This window comes from Falco rusticolus, chromosome 3 (genome assembly GCF_015220075.1).
Source record: "Falco rusticolus isolate bFalRus1 chromosome 3, bFalRus1.pri, whole genome shotgun sequence".
NCBI classification, from domain to species: domain Eukaryota; kingdom Metazoa; phylum Chordata; class Aves; order Falconiformes; family Falconidae; genus Falco; species Falco rusticolus.
This window is the reverse complement of record NC_051189.1, coordinates 55,398,300-55,416,388: the sequence shown is the minus strand read 5'-3', so window position 1 is coordinate 55,416,388 and position 18,089 is coordinate 55,398,300. Positions and strand designations below refer to the sequence as shown.

Sequence of the window (18,089 nt, the reverse complement as noted above, 5' to 3'; positions counted from 1 at the left end):
ATTATTATTATTAATTATTATTTATTATGTATTATTATTGTTGTTGTTGTTATTACTATTAATTATCAGTACTATTATTATTACAATTACTATTACCATTCCTATTACTATTATTAATGACATATAATATCTGTTATTATAATCATCATTGCTATTATTGTTATTAATGTTATTATCATTATTAAACATTGGCAGCCACGACTCCCCCGCAGCCACCCGTACCCCCTGCTCCAGCAGCAGCATCCTGAGAAGCAAAGACTCCCAGCAGGGACTCGCACCGCTCAGCCACTGGTTCAGACCTGTAGGTCAGGCCTCCGCCGCTCAGGAATAGCACCCAAATGGTCCAAACCCCAGGCACACCCACCGCAGCCCGAGCTAAGGCCACCTCCATGGCACCTCTTTTGTGTTTCACAGCCTTTGCCCTTCATATCTAGGAAAAAACTGCTAAAAGGCATCGCTGGGAGGATACCCAGGCTGTAGCTGCACAGGCACGTGGGGGCAAGTGTTCCTTTACCTCAGGTGTATCTAGCTATCACCAATGCTATCTCCCATGGGTGATGTGCTCTGATTAGGAAGACAGTAAAAGTTCTTAAGGGATTAATTTTGATCCTTTAGAAACGAACGACCATAAAGCTAATAATGCATGTCCTGTTTTGCCTGGCTGCCGCAGGTTTCATTCGAAGTCTGCGTGATTATCAAGCAGGCGAAACAGGGCATGCTCTGGTGGGAGATTCCTGAGTTTCTTTGCTCTTGTTGGTTTAGACTGAGCCCTTAGGGATTTTCTTCTTTTGATGTGCACGCATAAATCCTATTCACGAGAAAATTATGTGTGTGCATTGAAAGTACTTGCACTAAGATCCAAATAGTTTATTCTACAAATCTGTGAGTGGAGGATTTTCTGCAGATTTTTCCCCTGAGGCAATATTCATCTGTGCATGCAGTAAAACAAACTGTAGGCAAGCAGATGAAAGCTGCTAATGGCGTAAACTAATCTCAATATATGGCCTAGTGTGAACTTCATCTTAATTACTGAGAAGATCAAACAAATGTGGATGATCACTCTGATTTTTTCCTTAAATTTAAAAATACTGAATAAACTCAGTAGATTGCATAGTTACAAGTGATCCTTGCTCTGATCCAGTTGCACAGTGATGTTTGCTCACTGACAGGAAAATATTACTAATCTGCACACACTCCCTGCCTCACCCCTGGAAAATCCCTGTATTTATTCAATCTATTGGTAATAACATGCCAAACATTTCACATTCATCAGCCAAAACATTAAATTTTCTGACAAAGAGAAAACAAAGAATTCTCTGGATGAACAACAAAAAAGGAGACTAGCGCAGTACAGGTTTTTTTGGGTCTGTTTGTATTTTAGATTTCAAGGGACAAATTTGAAGTGCCTTTCTCAATTTGCCCACAAAATCTGAAAACCTATGTTCAACTGCACATAGTCTCCTGTGATTTTGCTGTTTTCATATTCAGGTCCAATAATCTGTCAGAACTGTTGAATACAGAAATACGTATATAAGGTATATTCTTTTTTGGTGACCATTTGGAAGTTCATGCCAAATGTTTTCATTTAGAAAGTATCTTTTTTGGTGTATATCTGTATCTATTGTCACACTCAAAATCTTGTTTAAATGCAAAGGGGAAACACACCTCATATATATATATATATATAAACAGAAGAATTTATAATTAGTATAACTGAACCTTAGCAGTCTATTATAATCACTATAATTATTACTAGAGCAGATACGCAGCAGAAAAAAAGTATGCAGAAAAAAATGCAGAATTAGTAATACTAGAGGTAAAACTTATACACACTTCCTAGTTTTTACTCCTTTTCCTGATGCTGTCCTCACCTTTCCCCTCCTCTGCCTGGTCCTAAAGTCGGTGGTTTCATTCTGGTGGTGGTGGTTTGGGATGTTATGGTGAGCTGTCAGCAGCTGGAGCTGGCTGCTGCAGGGAATACGACGTTCACGTTGAGAGCTTGTTCTTCCCCCCTCTAGGATCTGCATAGGGTCGTTTTATACATTTGCTAACATGTTTTTACCTCTTGCTCTTTCTTCACTGGTCTGCAGCTCCCCATTACAACCAAACTGACTACACATGGTGGCTTTTATGTTTGTTAGATACTATTTATTAGTTCATTTTGGTACCCCTAAATCCAGTTTTGTCCAGCTCTAGGTCTGCATTTGTGTACCTGACTATCGGTGAGTTGTTTATAGCTGTAGGGTCACCAGTGCCAAGCTCGTGTTCCGCCTCTTATCATCCCAGGCCACACTCAGGTTCCCTGCATCCTGCACCACCACTTCTCAGTCACACCAGGTCTGCATTTGTCTGCACTGAGGCAAACAGAAGTAAACCAAATTACTCATAGACAGAAGGGCAATTAGAAAAACTGCTCTTAGGGCTAAACCATGTAAAACAAAGTTGTGGGGAGGTCAAGAAAAGTTTGGAGAGAGCAAGCCTGACAAGCCTCACTCCTGAGGCCTTGCAAACTCAGTGCCTGTTACTGGAAGTGGTAATACTGTATTTCAGGGCCACACGGTTACGCTGCCCACATCTTCCCTATTCTTGATCCTTGGCAGGATATTTAAGATTGTGAGATATTTAAACTGGTTGGGATTTGTTACCTGTTTGACAGAACTCATCTGCAGGGCAGAAGGCTGTGTTCCTATCGCCTAGTATTTCATCACAGTGATTATTTCAAATACCCTGAGTCATGGTGTTTTGTACAAATCTGAAGGCTACCTAAAATAAATTGCTTTTAAAAGCTAATATGGCCATTCTGTGTAAGTCACAGAGAAATCTCATCTAAGCCAGAACATTTCAGGCACAGCTATATAGAGAGAATTAAAAGAAGTGGCACAAATTTTGTGTTAGTCAAAACGTTCATTTGGAGATCTCCATGCAAACATCTACAAGTTTTTATGCAAACACTACATTCATTTACATTTGCTTTAAAAAGTAGCAATCAACAAGCAAATACATGTTTAGAAATGTCAACGAAGAGCAATAGAAGTTTGCTTGCTGTGTATGTAAATAACATACACTGTAACTATATTTTAGCCAATTATGGTGGTCAGCATATGGTTGTAACTTCAGTGAGCTCTTCTGCCCCCATCTCAAGAACCTATTGCTAAATTTGACCCATCTTCTAGACTCCAGAGCTCTTTACTGCAGGGTGTATCACACACTGCATCAGCGTAACTGAGGAGATACTGCACTGACAAATATTTCTGCACTAACTTCTCATTCCCTGTATGGCTGCATGTCCGTAGTGTTGATGCATTTGCTTCTAGTATCACCTGTATAAAGACTACTGATGGGAGCCTGTGACATTTATTGTCTGATTATAACTTATTATTTACTAGTGTCTTACAGAAGGTGGAGATCTTACTATAATGTTATTGATTTCAGCTGTATCTGCATTGTTTTCTTTCCTGGGACATTTGCTTCCATCAATATTTAGTTCTTCAAATATTCAAAAAATGTAAATAGGTTTGTATGCTTTCCCAGAAATAAACTGTTTTATACAATGATTAAAAAGAAAACATAATTTAAAATGTAAATTGGAGCAATCTTCAGCAGTTTCAGTTACAAATTTTGAAGCCTGGTTTTCCCCAGACAACAACAGGAATATATGCCTGGCTACTGTGAAGAGCAAATTCTATTCCTATTTTACTAAAGGTATAAATCCTTTTTGCTTCTCCAGTTCCCTCTGCATAATTTAAAAATCCTGAATCACTGCCTCTTAGAGGACTGTTGTGTGTTTCTGCCTATGACCTCCTGTGCAGGGTTGGGCAAGACTTTGTGCCAAAATCTTAAAAAAAGGTTTCTCACTTTGCCTTCCTTACATTCTCTTGCCTTATAACTCAAAATGCAGACACCCAGGACAAAGGTTATTTTTGAAAGTATCAGCAAAGGCTTTTGCACATCAGTTTTTGTCAGCAAGATTCAGTATCAGCATGCAGTAAGAGAGGAGCTCTAAAACTTCTTTGTCTTTCCTTGTTCTCCAGACCCTTTACGTTGCTAAAATCACTCTTGATCTTGGCTGCACTGCACCGTGGCATCAACCAAGTTGGCCAGCTTGGACACCACCAGCAGTTCAGCTGTGCCAGCACGGACATCCGAGTAGACCAACAAATCCATCCACTTGGCTAGCTAAATCAGTTCATGCTGATCTCTCTGGAGATGTCTACATTAATGTTTTAGCCTGGATGAGGAGTACACTTCTGAACTGAATCTCCTGATTGTCTCCCCCTTACTGTGCTGTTGTTCTTATTGTGGAGGGATCTTGTACTATGCAAACTGGATCCATTTTGAACAGAACTCGAAGAATTTCTCCAGGAGCAGACTTGGTGGACTGCAGCTGCAAATGGGTATTCATGTCCTGGGATTGAATAACTGCTAATCTGAATTAAAGCAGACACACAAATCCAACCTGAAATGGGAACAATGTAGATTTCAGGTCCTCAGCACCAACTATTTGCTCTACAGATCCACTCCTGTTAGTCTGCACTACTTGCAAATGCAGACAGCCTGTGTTGTCCAAAGTAGATTGCTACTACTGCCATAGCTAGTTTAAATACCTCTACATTGCAATGCAGTCTTCGGTGTAGAAAAAAATGCCTTATAAACTGTCTGGTACAGCCATTTTGGCCCCCTCTCCTGCCTGAAAAGTAGCCAAAGTCTTGTGCCACTGCTCCTTCCCCTTCCCCTGTGTGTGTTCTCTCATCCAGTAAGAATCTGGGAACTTTCAATATTTGCCCAGTACTTATAGATGTCCTGCAGTACCTACAAATGAGCCACAAAACACCTGGAAATCCTAAGCCTGCCCACTGTGATTTACTGTAGACTTCATGTACGTGTGCTCTATCAACCCTCTATCAGGACACAATGAAACCAGCCTTTTCAGGGTGCATTATGCATAGGCAAATGCATGGTACAGAGCATGCACAATAAATGTGATACTTTCCAAGCATGCTGTATTTGCTGAGCACAGCTTGTGTCATCAGCTTGTACCTGTGCAACAAGAGCGATACACCCTGGAGTGCCTGGGCATGCCCATGCCCTGTATTAACCATTCCTAATCCAGCATGCTATACCACCTGGGAGTATTCCTATGCCCAAAGGGAATCCTCAGCTGCTTCTTGGTTGCAACTTTAAATGCCCTTTGGCTCCTTCACAGGCATTTAAGGTTGAATATATGGGGTTTCTTCTTTAAATGAGAATAGCACTGCTCATGTCATCTGAAACACTTGAACAAGCGGATAAAACCTGCCATGTGTCTCAGGTGGATTGTAATTTATGTAATTAGCTAACCCTGGTTTGCAAAATTCTAGGACATTATGAGGTGAATATTAATTTGAGTCCCATCTATTATTGTTATTCCAACTGTCTTTTAACATATTTTTAGATAATTACTTTCAAAAGGAGGAATGGTGACAGATCAGAGAGGTGTTTCTAAATTAGTTTGGCGAACTGATGTTTTACTTCCAGCATTCTCTTGTGTGTACAAGGACTCTTAAATCATGAAAATGCCAGTACACATCCATCAATGTGTCACTGTGAAAATGCATAGGCACTCACACACACTAGGTGCCATGCAGTCTTTGCTGCTGAGGTGGTATGTAGTCCCCTAACTTCATCTATTTATGAACAAAAAGGATGCTGTTCATTTTAAGCCAAAATGTTATTCTTTCTAGCACGCTACAGACAAAGATTTCAATAACATTACTCCAGGAAGATCTGACACTTGAGACGCTGAAATCAAAAAGTCCTACCATACAGTGACAACTCCTAGGATTAATTCATAGGTTTGCATCATGTTAATTTGTGCTGTGATGTCTTTCCAGTATATTTGCACCCTCTTTTATGAGACCTGTTTCAGGCTCTGGGGAGCACTTATGTGTGACTCTTTAAGGACTTCGACCTAGATGTGTTGATTTCTTTGTTGTAGAACCTATTTTAATTTGGCAATGGAATATTGCAAAATTCAGAGAAAATTAAGCTATTAATTGAGTGACCGTCAATTTTGCATTACCAGGAACACTACAGTCTTCAACTTGTATATTGCACTTTTTGTGTTAGGATCTTAATTATTTTATTTGATTTTTTAAGTCATACTGGTATCTCTGTTATACAGGTGGTAATGCCTAGGTAAAGGAAATTGAACAATTTTTTCCAAGATCACATAGCAAGCTCATAGAAGGATCGGGACTAGATTCTTTATTTGGTTGAAACATAAACCTCTGAAAAATATCATCTGCCTATATTCCATGTAATATGTTGGAATTTTACTACTAATTCAGTCCCAAAGCCAAAGCACTAGTTGTACAGTGCTCTCTACATGCTACTTCCACTAAGTATACTTCAGGCTTCTTAACTAGAGTGCTTTTTTTTGTGTCAGAGAAACAAATGACTATGCTGTGTACCCTTAAGAAAGTTGTATACTGTAAAGAAACCACAAATTCACATTACAGCTGCTCTGCTAACATCCATCATTATCTCCATAACCAGGCAGTGCAAGGTCTCTTGTGCACCTAGCACAAGACATACATTTCATTCCCAGTACTTCATGGGAAAGGTGAAACAGCTAGAAGTTCCTATCCCTTAAACAGCACTGCCCTTGGAAAAGAAGTGTGCTACTTCTACCTTGCTGCAAGAGTTGCAGCAGAGATCTGCTTTGCTTAATAATAATTTGAGTTCCAGCTGCTTCAAGCTGTGTAACACAAACCTCTGTGGGAAACAGCAATCCATTCTGACCACCTTTCATCAGATCCGTTCAAAGGCAGAGCTTCCCATGAGAGCTTTTCCTATGACACTTGACTGCTCTGCCTTCATTGCTGTCCTTAAACAACTTCCATATAATAGCTGAGAACAGATTTAGCAATCCAGAAAGTAAGTCTGTGAAGTGCTGGCAAAAAGAAGTTCCTCCCAATGGCTGGCCCACGCTATCCATTCCTTTCATGCAGGTGATGGAGCTTGGGGCTGAAGCTTCAAGGGTTCATACTGAGTTCAGGCTCTGACGAGTGCCTGTGCAGAGAACGATGTTTTAAAGAGTGGAAGAAATGAATGGTTGGTCTGTCTTTTCCAGAGTTATAGCAAGTCAGTATATCTTTAAACAGTTTGTTTTTATGCATTTATTTCATTATGAAAGAAGCAGAGCAGTCATTTAAGAAATGCCCGAGTTTAAATAATGTAAACAACAGGAATATTGTAGCAAGTACCCTTCCAGTTAATGCTGAAAAGATGGGGTATTTCCAGCATGTTATTAGCTTTCTAAAATACATTGTATTTTTTGCATTACCTGAAGTTGATCCTTTTACTAGACTGAGAAGTCTTGAAGTTTGCATTATGACTGTACTGGTGAAATTTGTGAAATACTGAAATTTTAGAACAATTTAACTAAAACTTAGCTTCTGACATATAAGATCATAATTAATCTAATTATTTCCAAAAAAAGAAAGAAATGATAAATGTCCTGCAAATAAATTGTTATGATCATGCACTGTTAGTTAATTTAATTTTTTCTTGTTCAAGAAAATGTATTTAAATCATCAGCAATAACTTCAATAAAGCAGTATATAAACTAAAAGATTTTCCATCTGGCCTATCATTTACATTTATCTTTCCCTTGCTAAACTGTAGCATAACCAGCTACATGGCCTGTTCCTTCTTTTTATAATATTTTTAAAAATACAAGCCTATGTTACTAAAACTACTAGATAATTTACCAAAACTACTAGATACTGTATAAAGAATGTACTTTGAGTTACCCTGTATTTTGTGAGGTATTCTTAGAAATATCTTAATATGATAATAAGGGGAACAGTAAAAATTACTTTAGAAACAAATCCTGCAGACTTCTTAGAAAAACTGTACCAAATATTTTTGTATCCCATAAACCTTTTAAAAACAGAACGGAGGATTTACAAAATTGGACCTCAAAAAGAAGAAGTTCATTTAATAATAGAAATAGTCTACACAGCGCGTTCATAACTGTATGGATTCATCCTTCTAGGGAGCTGTTACCTTGAATCTCTCTTTTCACTCCATGTTTCTTTTGCTGAGGCCTCCCACGATAGGAAATTTCACACCAGATTTGCTGGTATAAGCTGGTGTAAGGACACCTAGCTGCTAGGGACCCTGCAAGTGTTATTAACGTCCTTCACATGGACCTTTGAACTGACGCCTGGGCTAGTGACCCAGGAATCAGAGAGACATTAGCATTGTACTTGGATAAGTAATACAGTGTAATTTCTGCAAATTGTCATTTGAGTGTTTCAACGAATTTGCTCTCCTGTTTCCTCTTTCCCATTTGTTCCCAGCAAATTAACGCTTTTAGCCACAGAGACTAAGTGATGTGTCAAGGAAGTCAATGAAAGGACTACAGCTACCATCTAAGACTAATTTCCAGTCCAGTGTAAGCACCACCACGCCATCTTTACTTCAGTGTAAATGCCTTTTACTGCTGAACTTAAACATCTCTGTGTTAGCATCCGTACAGGTACATCAGCCTTTAAAATTTTTCATCCTTCCCCTCTCAGTCTTGGAATTTTGGTCTCCTGAAGTTTTATTACTTCAAGACAGCATGTGCAGATTGTGAATCTGTTTTCTTCATCTGTCATTTCCTTTCCCTGCTTATCATCTATATATATTGATTTTATGACTCAGCCTGAAGTTAACTGTTTACCCATTTTCCATCTACTCAGCCAGAGAGCAGCCAGTGAACCTGCATTCAGGTGCTTCAGGTTTGCATGTTTTCTGATTCTATGAATGGCAAGTAACTACTGGCTGATGCTGGTGCAGATAATGAAAACGGCTGTTTGAGTCCATGGAGAATCTAAAGTTGATGGGCAGTGAAGCTCTTGAAATATAAAGGCATATTGAAATGGAATCATATCGTGGCCATTTTTTCTGGGCACTGCTTGTAGATTATTGTATATAACTCTACTATGGGAGATGATGTGAGCCTAAGAACATGCATGATCTATCCCATATGCTACTACGGGTAGGAAAACCGACTTATTATCTAGGGCAGGGGTTCTCAAACTTTTTAACCAGGGGGCCGGCGCGCGGATGCAGTGGCAGGCAGCCATCTGCGGCTGCTTGGTTTCCCCCCCAACCCCCGGCGGGGTGTGTGTGTGTGTGTCTGTAAATACCGGGGGCCGGATTGAGGACCCTGGGGGGCCGTATCCGGCCCGTGGGCCGTAGTTTGAGGACCCCTGATCTAGGGTTTGCTATTTTTTTCCCACAGTATACAATTGACTCCTATTCTTGTAAGTGGAAGTTTTGCATATGTTCACTAACAAAGAGAAAAAAACCTCAATATAAGAAAACGGGCCAAATTCTAGTTATCTTCCTAAGCCTAAGTAAACAGATTCATTAAAGGGGACACACCTCATTAGTGCTGCACAAGAACCACAAAACTGTTCTGTCTTTAGCACATAAGCTTAAGATTCGCACCATCTCATTCCTGCAAGACATTCTGAACAGCAGAACCATATGGATTTGGTTATTTATTGTCTGTCCCAAAAGCCTTGCCAGAGGACAACAGAAGCCATTGAAGAGCATAACCTCCAGGGTCCAGACACTCTGAGATGTCTCCCGAGGAGCTTACCCTGCTCAGTAAAACTCATCTAGTAGACTGTTTTCATCCTCACTTGTAGAGAGTGGAGGTCCTCAAAAGAAAGGACCTCAGACCTTGGGCTTAGGGTAAGGATGATAGGACATAAGCAAGTTTGATAAGAGTCATCTCTGTACATGCAAGACGGAAACTACTTACGTTGCCAGGTACAAAATTTGAGTTACTGGCTACAGGTCAGTCAGTTCAATTTCTCTGTCTTATGCCTTGCTGGTCAGAAGATCAGTCCCCTCACTGAAAAGAACAAACTTGGCTAAAGAACATAGGGGTACAACTGTATGATAAAATACCCAAACGACAAAATAATATTATAGCAGCACTAAGAAGCTAGCACTATCACATCTCCGAACAAAGTGTCTGATAATTAACATGGCTGAAACCAATTGTTATTAACAACAACAACAAAGTCTTTGTAAGAGTTACAACTTAGAATTATAAATCTCTCTTCCATAGAGAATTTTGATAGTGTATTATACCTGTGTTAGGGAAATCTATAATTGTGCTTAAAATAGCATAGCAAAGGTATTCTCCAATAAATTTTGTGAACTTTCACGAGGGATTTGTTTAAGTTTACTATCTTTTCCAACTTCCAAAACCAAAACCAAGTAAATCTTAATGTTCTTGAACTGCAACTGCTTTAAATCTTAAGTCACATTTGTCACCTGATCCGAAGCTGGAATAAACCAATTTAACACTGGAGTCTCCTCAGTTTACACTGCTGAAGGTCTGGCTTCCTACCACATTTAAATGTAGCATTCTATTTAAAACTTAAGAACTTGATGAGACTATGGTCAGGCTAGAGCTGAGGTTGAAGTAAATCTGAGGCAGTGTCTAAATCTGTGACAGCAACACTGCCTAAAAATACAAAAACCTTGCTGAAAACAGATCCCAGAAAAAGTACTGCCTTATTAATACAGATCAGATCATAGAAAACGCTTACAGAGAAAACTATGAAATTCAGATGTCAATCTAATGTAACTAACAGTTTCAAAATCTGTTAAGAGCAGTTTACAAATAAGTGGTTTCCATGAGAAGCTGCTCGGTGTGCTGTGGCAGTGAGTCTGTTTATATCTGCTTTCCCCCGTTATGACGGACAAAGTAGCAGTAATAGCACTGATGTCACTGATGTCAGCAAATAAAAAAAACAGGATGTGAAAAAGAGTATAGTGAGTAGACATTTTATTTTTCCCCAGATGTTTGACCAACAAGTCATTGGGTACTGACCAAAGGGAGCACATGCCTCTTCACAAATAATCAGGCATTATATGACCAAGACTTGTTTTCTTCTTTTTGAACTTTAAGTCCATGAGTGACTCTATAAAAAAGTACAGAAAACCAAGAATAAAAAGGAAATCCATTAAGAAGCAAAACAATAAAGTGGGTGGATTTTAATGTTACCTATTAGGAAGTTTATTCAAGTAAAAAATCCCCAAACAAAAAGATACATCAGGCTCTATAGTCAATATAGTGGAGAAAAGTCAAGTGTAACTTGCCTAGGGAATCTTAAGTTAGCTGTAGCTTTAGCTGCATTCCCCAGAGTGTTCCTCTTGACTTATTCTTTGGAACTGGATGCCAAAGAAGTTGTGTCTCACTTCCAGGGTTTCCTTAGCCCCTAGGACACTCGTGAGTAAACATACAAAGATCAAGACTGAGAGGGACTGGCATGGCTTCTACACACTGATGAGGACTCATGTTTTTGCCTTGAAAATGCAATTTGCCTCCTCCCAAATGGGGAAAGTGTTGCAAACTACCAAATATTCACCTTTCCTCCTCTTTTGGATTCGTGCTTCTCAGCAATATAAAGCTAAGTCCTGCATCAGCCACCCAGGCATTTTTAATTTTTTTGTCCACAATCCCATCAAGTCACGAGTACTCACTAGTAAGATGTTTGTAGCTAGAACATTTCGAGAGAGACCTAAAAATCTAAAAAAATTGCATCTAACATGTCATGGACATGGAAAAGCCTCTAATGAAATTTGTTACTAGTTGTGCAGTCTGCCAAAGGTATGCATTCAGACATCAGGCACTAGAGGAGCACAGCAGTACTGTGAGGCAGTTCAGTGAGCAAGTCCCCTCTTACATCAAGGATCACAACTTAGCCTATCTCTAGTCAAAACATTTTTATTATTACTATTTATTTATTTACTTTTTTTTTTTTTTAAATGTAATGACTGGCCTGATGCAGCGGGTTAAGGAAAAGTCTTTCATTAACTTTTCTTATTATGTTACGCAGCAAAGACAAACATGAAGTATCTAGGACAATCAAGAGCTACTTTAGAAGATGGCCGTTTGAGTCAGCCAAAAACGAGATGCTTCACTCTCGTGAGTGAAATGATCTTGTGATGAGAAATACCGTGAGAAACCAGCCAAATTAGATGGCACTATTTTAAGCCTATACAAGAGTGTATTGGTTCAGGGTTGAGCTATGACGAGAATGTGGCTACAGATGTTGCATAAATATTTTGAGAGCCCTTGGAAGGTGAGAGAATTCATAGTGGTTTTTTATTATAAGAATAATTTTTATTAGAAGAATAAACTCAGGAAGCAGAATGTGCGGGAAAATCTTGGTATATGAGGTTCGTGGCTGACTGAAGAAAAGACAGACTTGATATTAGGCTGTAGAGGGATGCTAAGTAAAATGGTAACTACTAAACCACTATGCAACAAGCACAGTTGCATAGTACTGCAACATTATGGAGACAACCAATCATGAAAAAGCTGGAAGAGCATCAACTCAGATACCTGAATCCTGTGAGATGGTAGGACAGAGAATAAGAGAGGCTCCAATTGTATGGATAATAAGATCTAGCAGGCACAGTACAAGGACATTCAGAAATAGATGGCCTGTGAAGAAGGATGGCATCATCCTAGGGTGTACATCCAGAAAGAAACAAGAGAAAAGAAATCAACAAAAGGACAAGACAAAAGTGCAGTTCTGGATAATTGAGTTCTGGATTACACTAAGCGCTGTAGGCATCTAAACTGTTTCTGCTGGCAGAACTGCATTTTAGACCTTGGTCTTAGCTTCTGTGTGCCTCTATTTCAACTATAAAGAGGATAATTTCTCTTTTGCAAAAAGTGATGTGGTAGGGTCCTGAAATACTGTGGTACAAGAAACTCTGCAAGATGCAGAAGATATTGTCATCAGAAGAGCAGACCAAAATGATCTTAACAATGCATCCTTCTTGATGAAATACAGTGAAGACATAGGGCCTGCCAGCACATAAATGTACACTGCAGCATTTTGCCGTTAAACCAGAGCATGTGTGAGTAGCCTTATTTTAGTCTAGGTGTACTGCAAAGATCTGTTAGTAAAACTAATGAAAGTTTACTTATAGACACAAACTGAATAACAATCATGGATCAGCATTTATGACAGGAGATGATAAATGCCTTATTTCCTTGATAAAAACACGGAGCCTAAGCTGAGCTTGAAATGTTCTGGTTGAGTAGTAACGCTCTAAGCTACAGATGTGCCTAACTGATCACAGTTTTGAAGGTGAGTTCCAGTACTTTGCAGAAAGACTCTTCCACACACTAAATCTTTAGGATTGGCTCCAACATAAATGCCAGATATGGAACTTTTATGGGAGGGCAAGATGGTCAATTTAATCTTTAATGATCACCAAGTAGAGACTCAGATCTATCTAACCTGAGAGACTTTCTAGATACCTGCTAGCATACTGGTTTTCAAAGAAAGAGCAAACTCCCCCATCACCTGGTATGGCAATGTGGAAAGGTGAATGTGGTGCCTGCACAGGAATCATAGGTTTTGTTCCTACCTGCTGTGCAGCTCATGTGGTGCAGTTCACAAGTCCTCATACGTGCTAGTTTTGCTGCTCTTAAGTTCTGGGGTGCTTGGTGCCACTTTCCCCTTCCTTTGGTAAATTATATTAAGTAGGATCTAAATATTACCACTAGTATTACTGAGACTATTTTTTCATGTTCTCATTTTCACTGCAGGTTTCTGGTTGGTGAAGTGGATATACCAAGTCCTAAACATGTTATGAAATGGCAGGATGAGATGAGATGAGATGAGATGTGCAATACCGCACATATCAGTAAGATAACAAAACAGAGAAATGATATCAGCAAGGCTATTTTGAAGCAAACATTCTCGACCTGAAATTTTAAATCCATTCTTAAATTAACATCTTTCAAACCAGAAAGTGCAAACACAAGAATGATCTGTAACCACAGTAGTGTAAATGCCTACTAATGTAACATAATGTTTATGTTAAAATAATACATATCCAGAAACACTTTCAGTTACCTGCATTTATTCACTAAAGTGCTCAAGCAAGAAACATGGAAAGCAAACCTTATAAAGGCTGAAGGAAAAAAGGAGAGGATTTACTGGGTGGAAAAAAGGGTCGGTTACCTGGAGAAGAGTGTTTTCTGCAGAGGGTCACTGTCGTGCAAATGCTGATTGCTAAGAGCTGCCAGCTAATAAATTCTTATCTGTGTTTCCGGAACCTGTAATTACAACAAAAGATGACATGAGGGTAAGATGAAGTATTATCCCATGAATTATTGATACTGACCTTTTTACAGGATGGAGTTCTACATTAGATAGGGTGAGCTGAAGCTCAGTGAAGTAAGTACTTTTCTGTGGGTGTCTGCTGGCTTTGGATTTGGCCTAAAATAGATTAAAAAAAGGGTACAGTTTGGAGATTTGCATTCAAGAAAAAATTTCTCACACCTTTGAGGGGGGGGAACAGAAGAATTTCTTCCTCTCTTTTTTTTACCTGATAGGCTAATTTTCTTAATCTTTGCAAAGTTTCATCCCTGTTTTTAACTTTTAGGAAACCAGATCCAAGAACATGTCATTATTTTACTGAAGTGTTAGATTCTTGCTCATATAAGCCATATTTTCTCATGTGATACTTCCCAGCATATTCACTGATACTTTTGTTTGAGGAAGGACATGTGTTTGTGAGCAAGGGGTACACTTTTTGCTGTGCAACCTACCAAATAGCTCACAAGAATCTTTTCTTTAAAGTGAGATCGCAAAGGATCTACTGAGGCTGGATTCCTTACCTGAACTATCCATAAAAGTAAGCCAGAAAAAATTGTCAGCTATTACTCTACACAAGAGCAGTCAAAGAAAATTTGGAGCAGATTCTAGTAGACACAGGATTTAGCTCTCCATCTCAAATTCTTAGTTTAGGCACTTATTTTCTATACTTTCACAGTACATTCTGTGATTTTTTTAAAGCTTCATCAAATGTATTTGAATAACCTGGTTTATGTTCTGCTTATTCTCCTAGGCTCACGCTTCTCAGAAAACCCTTCCCAAGTGCTTATTGTGGAGACCAGGGACAGAGGTGCAGAAGAAGAGTTCAAAACTCAAAACACAGAAGTGCTGCTTACAATACCCACACATGCAGAGGCAAGGGAGCGCAAGATGTGTATCTAAACCAACTAAAGGTTATTTCTTTTGCATTTGAAGCACTCACAGCAAAAGATGTCTTGGCAGTAAAATTGACAATCCCACCATCCTGAGTCCAATTTGTAGGAATGTACAGGATAACTGGAGTAAACTAATTTCCCCAAACGTTGTGCAAGACAGTAAGTTTCTTTCTGGTTGAAGAGGAGAAAATCTTTCACGGCTTGTTGGATATGTACAGGAGAAACATCTTTCAGAGCTTGCTAAATGAATGTCCAGCCTGGAGATACTCTGACTACTCTGAAAGAGATTGTGCATGATTTTATAATCTTCATAATAGTAATCTTCATCAGTTCCTCTTAATATTGTGCTTTATAATGAATTTCCCTTACCCAAGCATTTCTTTTCTACCAGGAACATGCTCTGCTCAGCTTTTATTCAATATGATTTAATTCCTCTAACAATAAAGAGGACAAGGATGGCAATTTAATGGATGTCAGGCCTTTGTAAGAGCTTGCTTGACCTGGACTTAAAGGCCACTTATGTTAGATACTTCCAGATATCCATTGGTAAAAAGTTATATAATCCAGGATATACTTAGGATTTAACAGGTTTTCAAGAAATAGGTTGAAAAAGACCAGTGGATATCCTATCTGATAGTGTGGCATTTTGTTTAATGGAACATTTGAAGATGGTGTTGCTTGCTTTTATTCAAACCTCTCACAGTTTTTACGAAGTAGAAGCTATTGTAGGAAGGGACACGATGGACACATGCAATAAGATAATGTCCTTTCCACAATGTCACTGTTGGAAAAGGAGAGTATTTTTAAGTTGCTCTAGAAACTGAAAGCATTTATGGATATAAAAGCCAAATCTGATATATTTGAATTTGCAGCATGCTACATTTATGACAGCCAACTTTTATTATGGAGGACTCAAAAATTGTCTCCCACAGATATGTCTTGATGGTGTGCTAAATCCACAGTGGCACAAACCCAAGGATGCCAATATTTTCTTGTAGACAGAATCAATAGCTTGTGGCTGGCACTTCCTGAAACAGTACACCAGGGATCTCCCTTGCTAGTGCTGTGTAGCAAAGCCCTCATAAAGTTATGAAGTACTTTGCTGCTAACATGAATCACTCTTAAAATATTATAGGTCTGTGTATCTAACCACATTTTTGAGTCTGAATCCCGCAGATTTTATCAAGAGGACTGAACACGATGTGTGAGAGCGTGTGGTGGTAGAAATGTGAACGAGTATGAAACCTACGATAGCAATGCCCTTAAGCAGTGCAACTCCTGATACAGGTGACATGCTTCTGTGTTATCCAAAGCCCGTGCCAAATCCCTTCAAAAAGACAGGAGCTTCATTGTCTGCCCTGGATGAGCAGGAACACCCACCTCACCAGGAGCCAAGAACACTGGCTGTGCATTGCAGGGGGTGGCCTGGGCTGCCTGGTTTCCAGCAGCCCAGAGCACTGAAAATCGCAAGAGGAGCAGCGACCGCTGCAGCGCATTTGCGCGGGGTGTCATCCCAAAGACCTGCAGGCAGCAGCGGGGTTTACCTGGCGTGCAGATACCCCTGCTGGAGGAGAAAGCTGGGAAACCTTGACTTACCTGCCCGTGTGTGACGTGACAGGTCGCGGCTCACGATGCCCTGAGGCTTGTTCAAAGTACGAACCCGCGCACCTGCCGAGGAAGGGCAGCATCAGACATCAGTTACCTGGAAGGCGCGCACAAGGGGGGCGGCCCCCCCCTCCCGCGTCCCGTCCCGCTCCCCGCACCCCGCACGCCCGGGGGGCGCGGCCCGCTCCGCACGGCGCCCCGCTCCGGGTCTGCCCTGGCCCCGCCCCGCGGCAGCGCGCGGGCAGCCCCCCGCCTCCTCCCGCCGCCTGCCCGCCCGGGCCGCCCGCCCACCGCAGCTATAGGGCCGCCCCGGGGGCGGCGAGGGCAGAGCCCGGCGCAGGATGGCTGCGCCGCCGGGCTCCCCGCTCCTCTGGGTCCTCCTGGCCCTCTGCGCCGCGCAGCCGGAGACCCCCGGCTCCCGTGGGACGGGGCTCAGCCTGCACCCGCCGTACTTCAACCTGGCCGCAGCGGCCAGCATCTGGGCGACGGCCACCTGCGGGGAGGCGGCGGGCGGCGGCGGGCGGCCGGAGCTGTACTGCAAGCTGGTGGGGGGGCCGGCCGCCGCCCCCCTGGGGCGCGCCATCCAGGTAACCGGCCGGGGCCGGACAGGGGTCGCGGCGCCGGGGCGCCCTTCGCCTCGCACCCTGCTCCTGGCGCTGCGGCGCGGCGGGGGGCGTCGGCGTGTCCTCCGGGGGCGTCCCGGCCCCTCCGGGGGTGCTGGCGGCACCGCGGGGTGCGCCGTGGCGTTTTCTCCTGCTGGGCGTTGCCGCAGCCGCTGAGGGAGCCGGCGCGGGGCGGCGCTGGGCCGGGCCGGGCTGAGGCTGCCCGCGCTTCACCTGCCCGCAGGTGTCCGGCACCTTCTGGAGGCGCTCGCAGCGGCGGCCTCGCCTCGGCCCCCGCCGGTGCCCACGCTGCTCCCGGGGGTGCGGGGGCCGCTCGTCCCGGCGGCGGCTCGGGGAGCAGCCGGGCGGTGCTTCGTGGCCTCGGCGCTCGGCCCGCGGTGCGCTGCGCGGTGCTGCTGCCAAGTAAAGCCGTGAGCCGCGGGCGAGGGCGGGGGGCTGCGCCGGTAACCGCTCGCTGACAGCGGGCATCGCTCCGGGGCGGCGGGAGAAGCGGGGTCCGGCCGTAGTCGGGCGGCTTTGAGGTGTTTTACAGGCACTAAACGTGGGGCTCGGCGTCCGTGCTGTGCGTTGCTCGTGAGAGGGATGCAGAGGTGCCTTGGGGCTCTGACAGGGAGCCCGAGCACGCAGGGCAGCGAGGGTGATGTTCTTTCTTAGCGTGGTGTGAGATGATTTCACACGTTTTACTGTCGTCTTTCTCGTGACTGGCGCAAAAGATAAAACTCCTGGCAAAGGGTTAATGGAAATATATTATTTTTTTTTCCTTTGGTAGAAACTTGTATAAACATGCC

At 42.1% G+C, this 18,089-nt stretch overlaps 2 protein-coding genes across 2 annotated transcripts in view; one reads left to right on the top strand and one right to left on the bottom strand.

The window, feature by feature from the left end:
- ANKRD29 (ankyrin repeat domain 29) overlaps positions 1-16,855 on the bottom strand; it is a 51,212-nt gene extending 34,357 nt beyond the window's left edge. The window contains exons 1-4 of the mRNA XM_037382031.1: positions 16,670-16,855; positions 14,043-14,137; positions 6,752-7,050; positions 2,213-2,354 (exon numbers count right to left, since the gene is read on the bottom strand). The gene's annotated coding sequence lies outside the window, so the exon portion shown is untranslated. The remainder of the gene's footprint in view (positions 1-2,212; positions 2,355-6,751; positions 7,051-14,042; positions 14,138-16,669) is intronic.
- Positions 16,856-17,019: 164 nt separating this feature from the next.
- LAMA3 (laminin subunit alpha 3) overlaps positions 17,020-18,089 on the top strand; it is a 119,265-nt gene continuing 118,195 nt past the window's right edge. The window contains exon 1 of the mRNA XM_037381515.1: positions 17,020-17,265. Within this exon, the coding sequence (XP_037237412.1) occupies positions 17,020-17,265 (246 nt within the window). The remainder of the gene's footprint in view (positions 17,266-18,089) is intronic.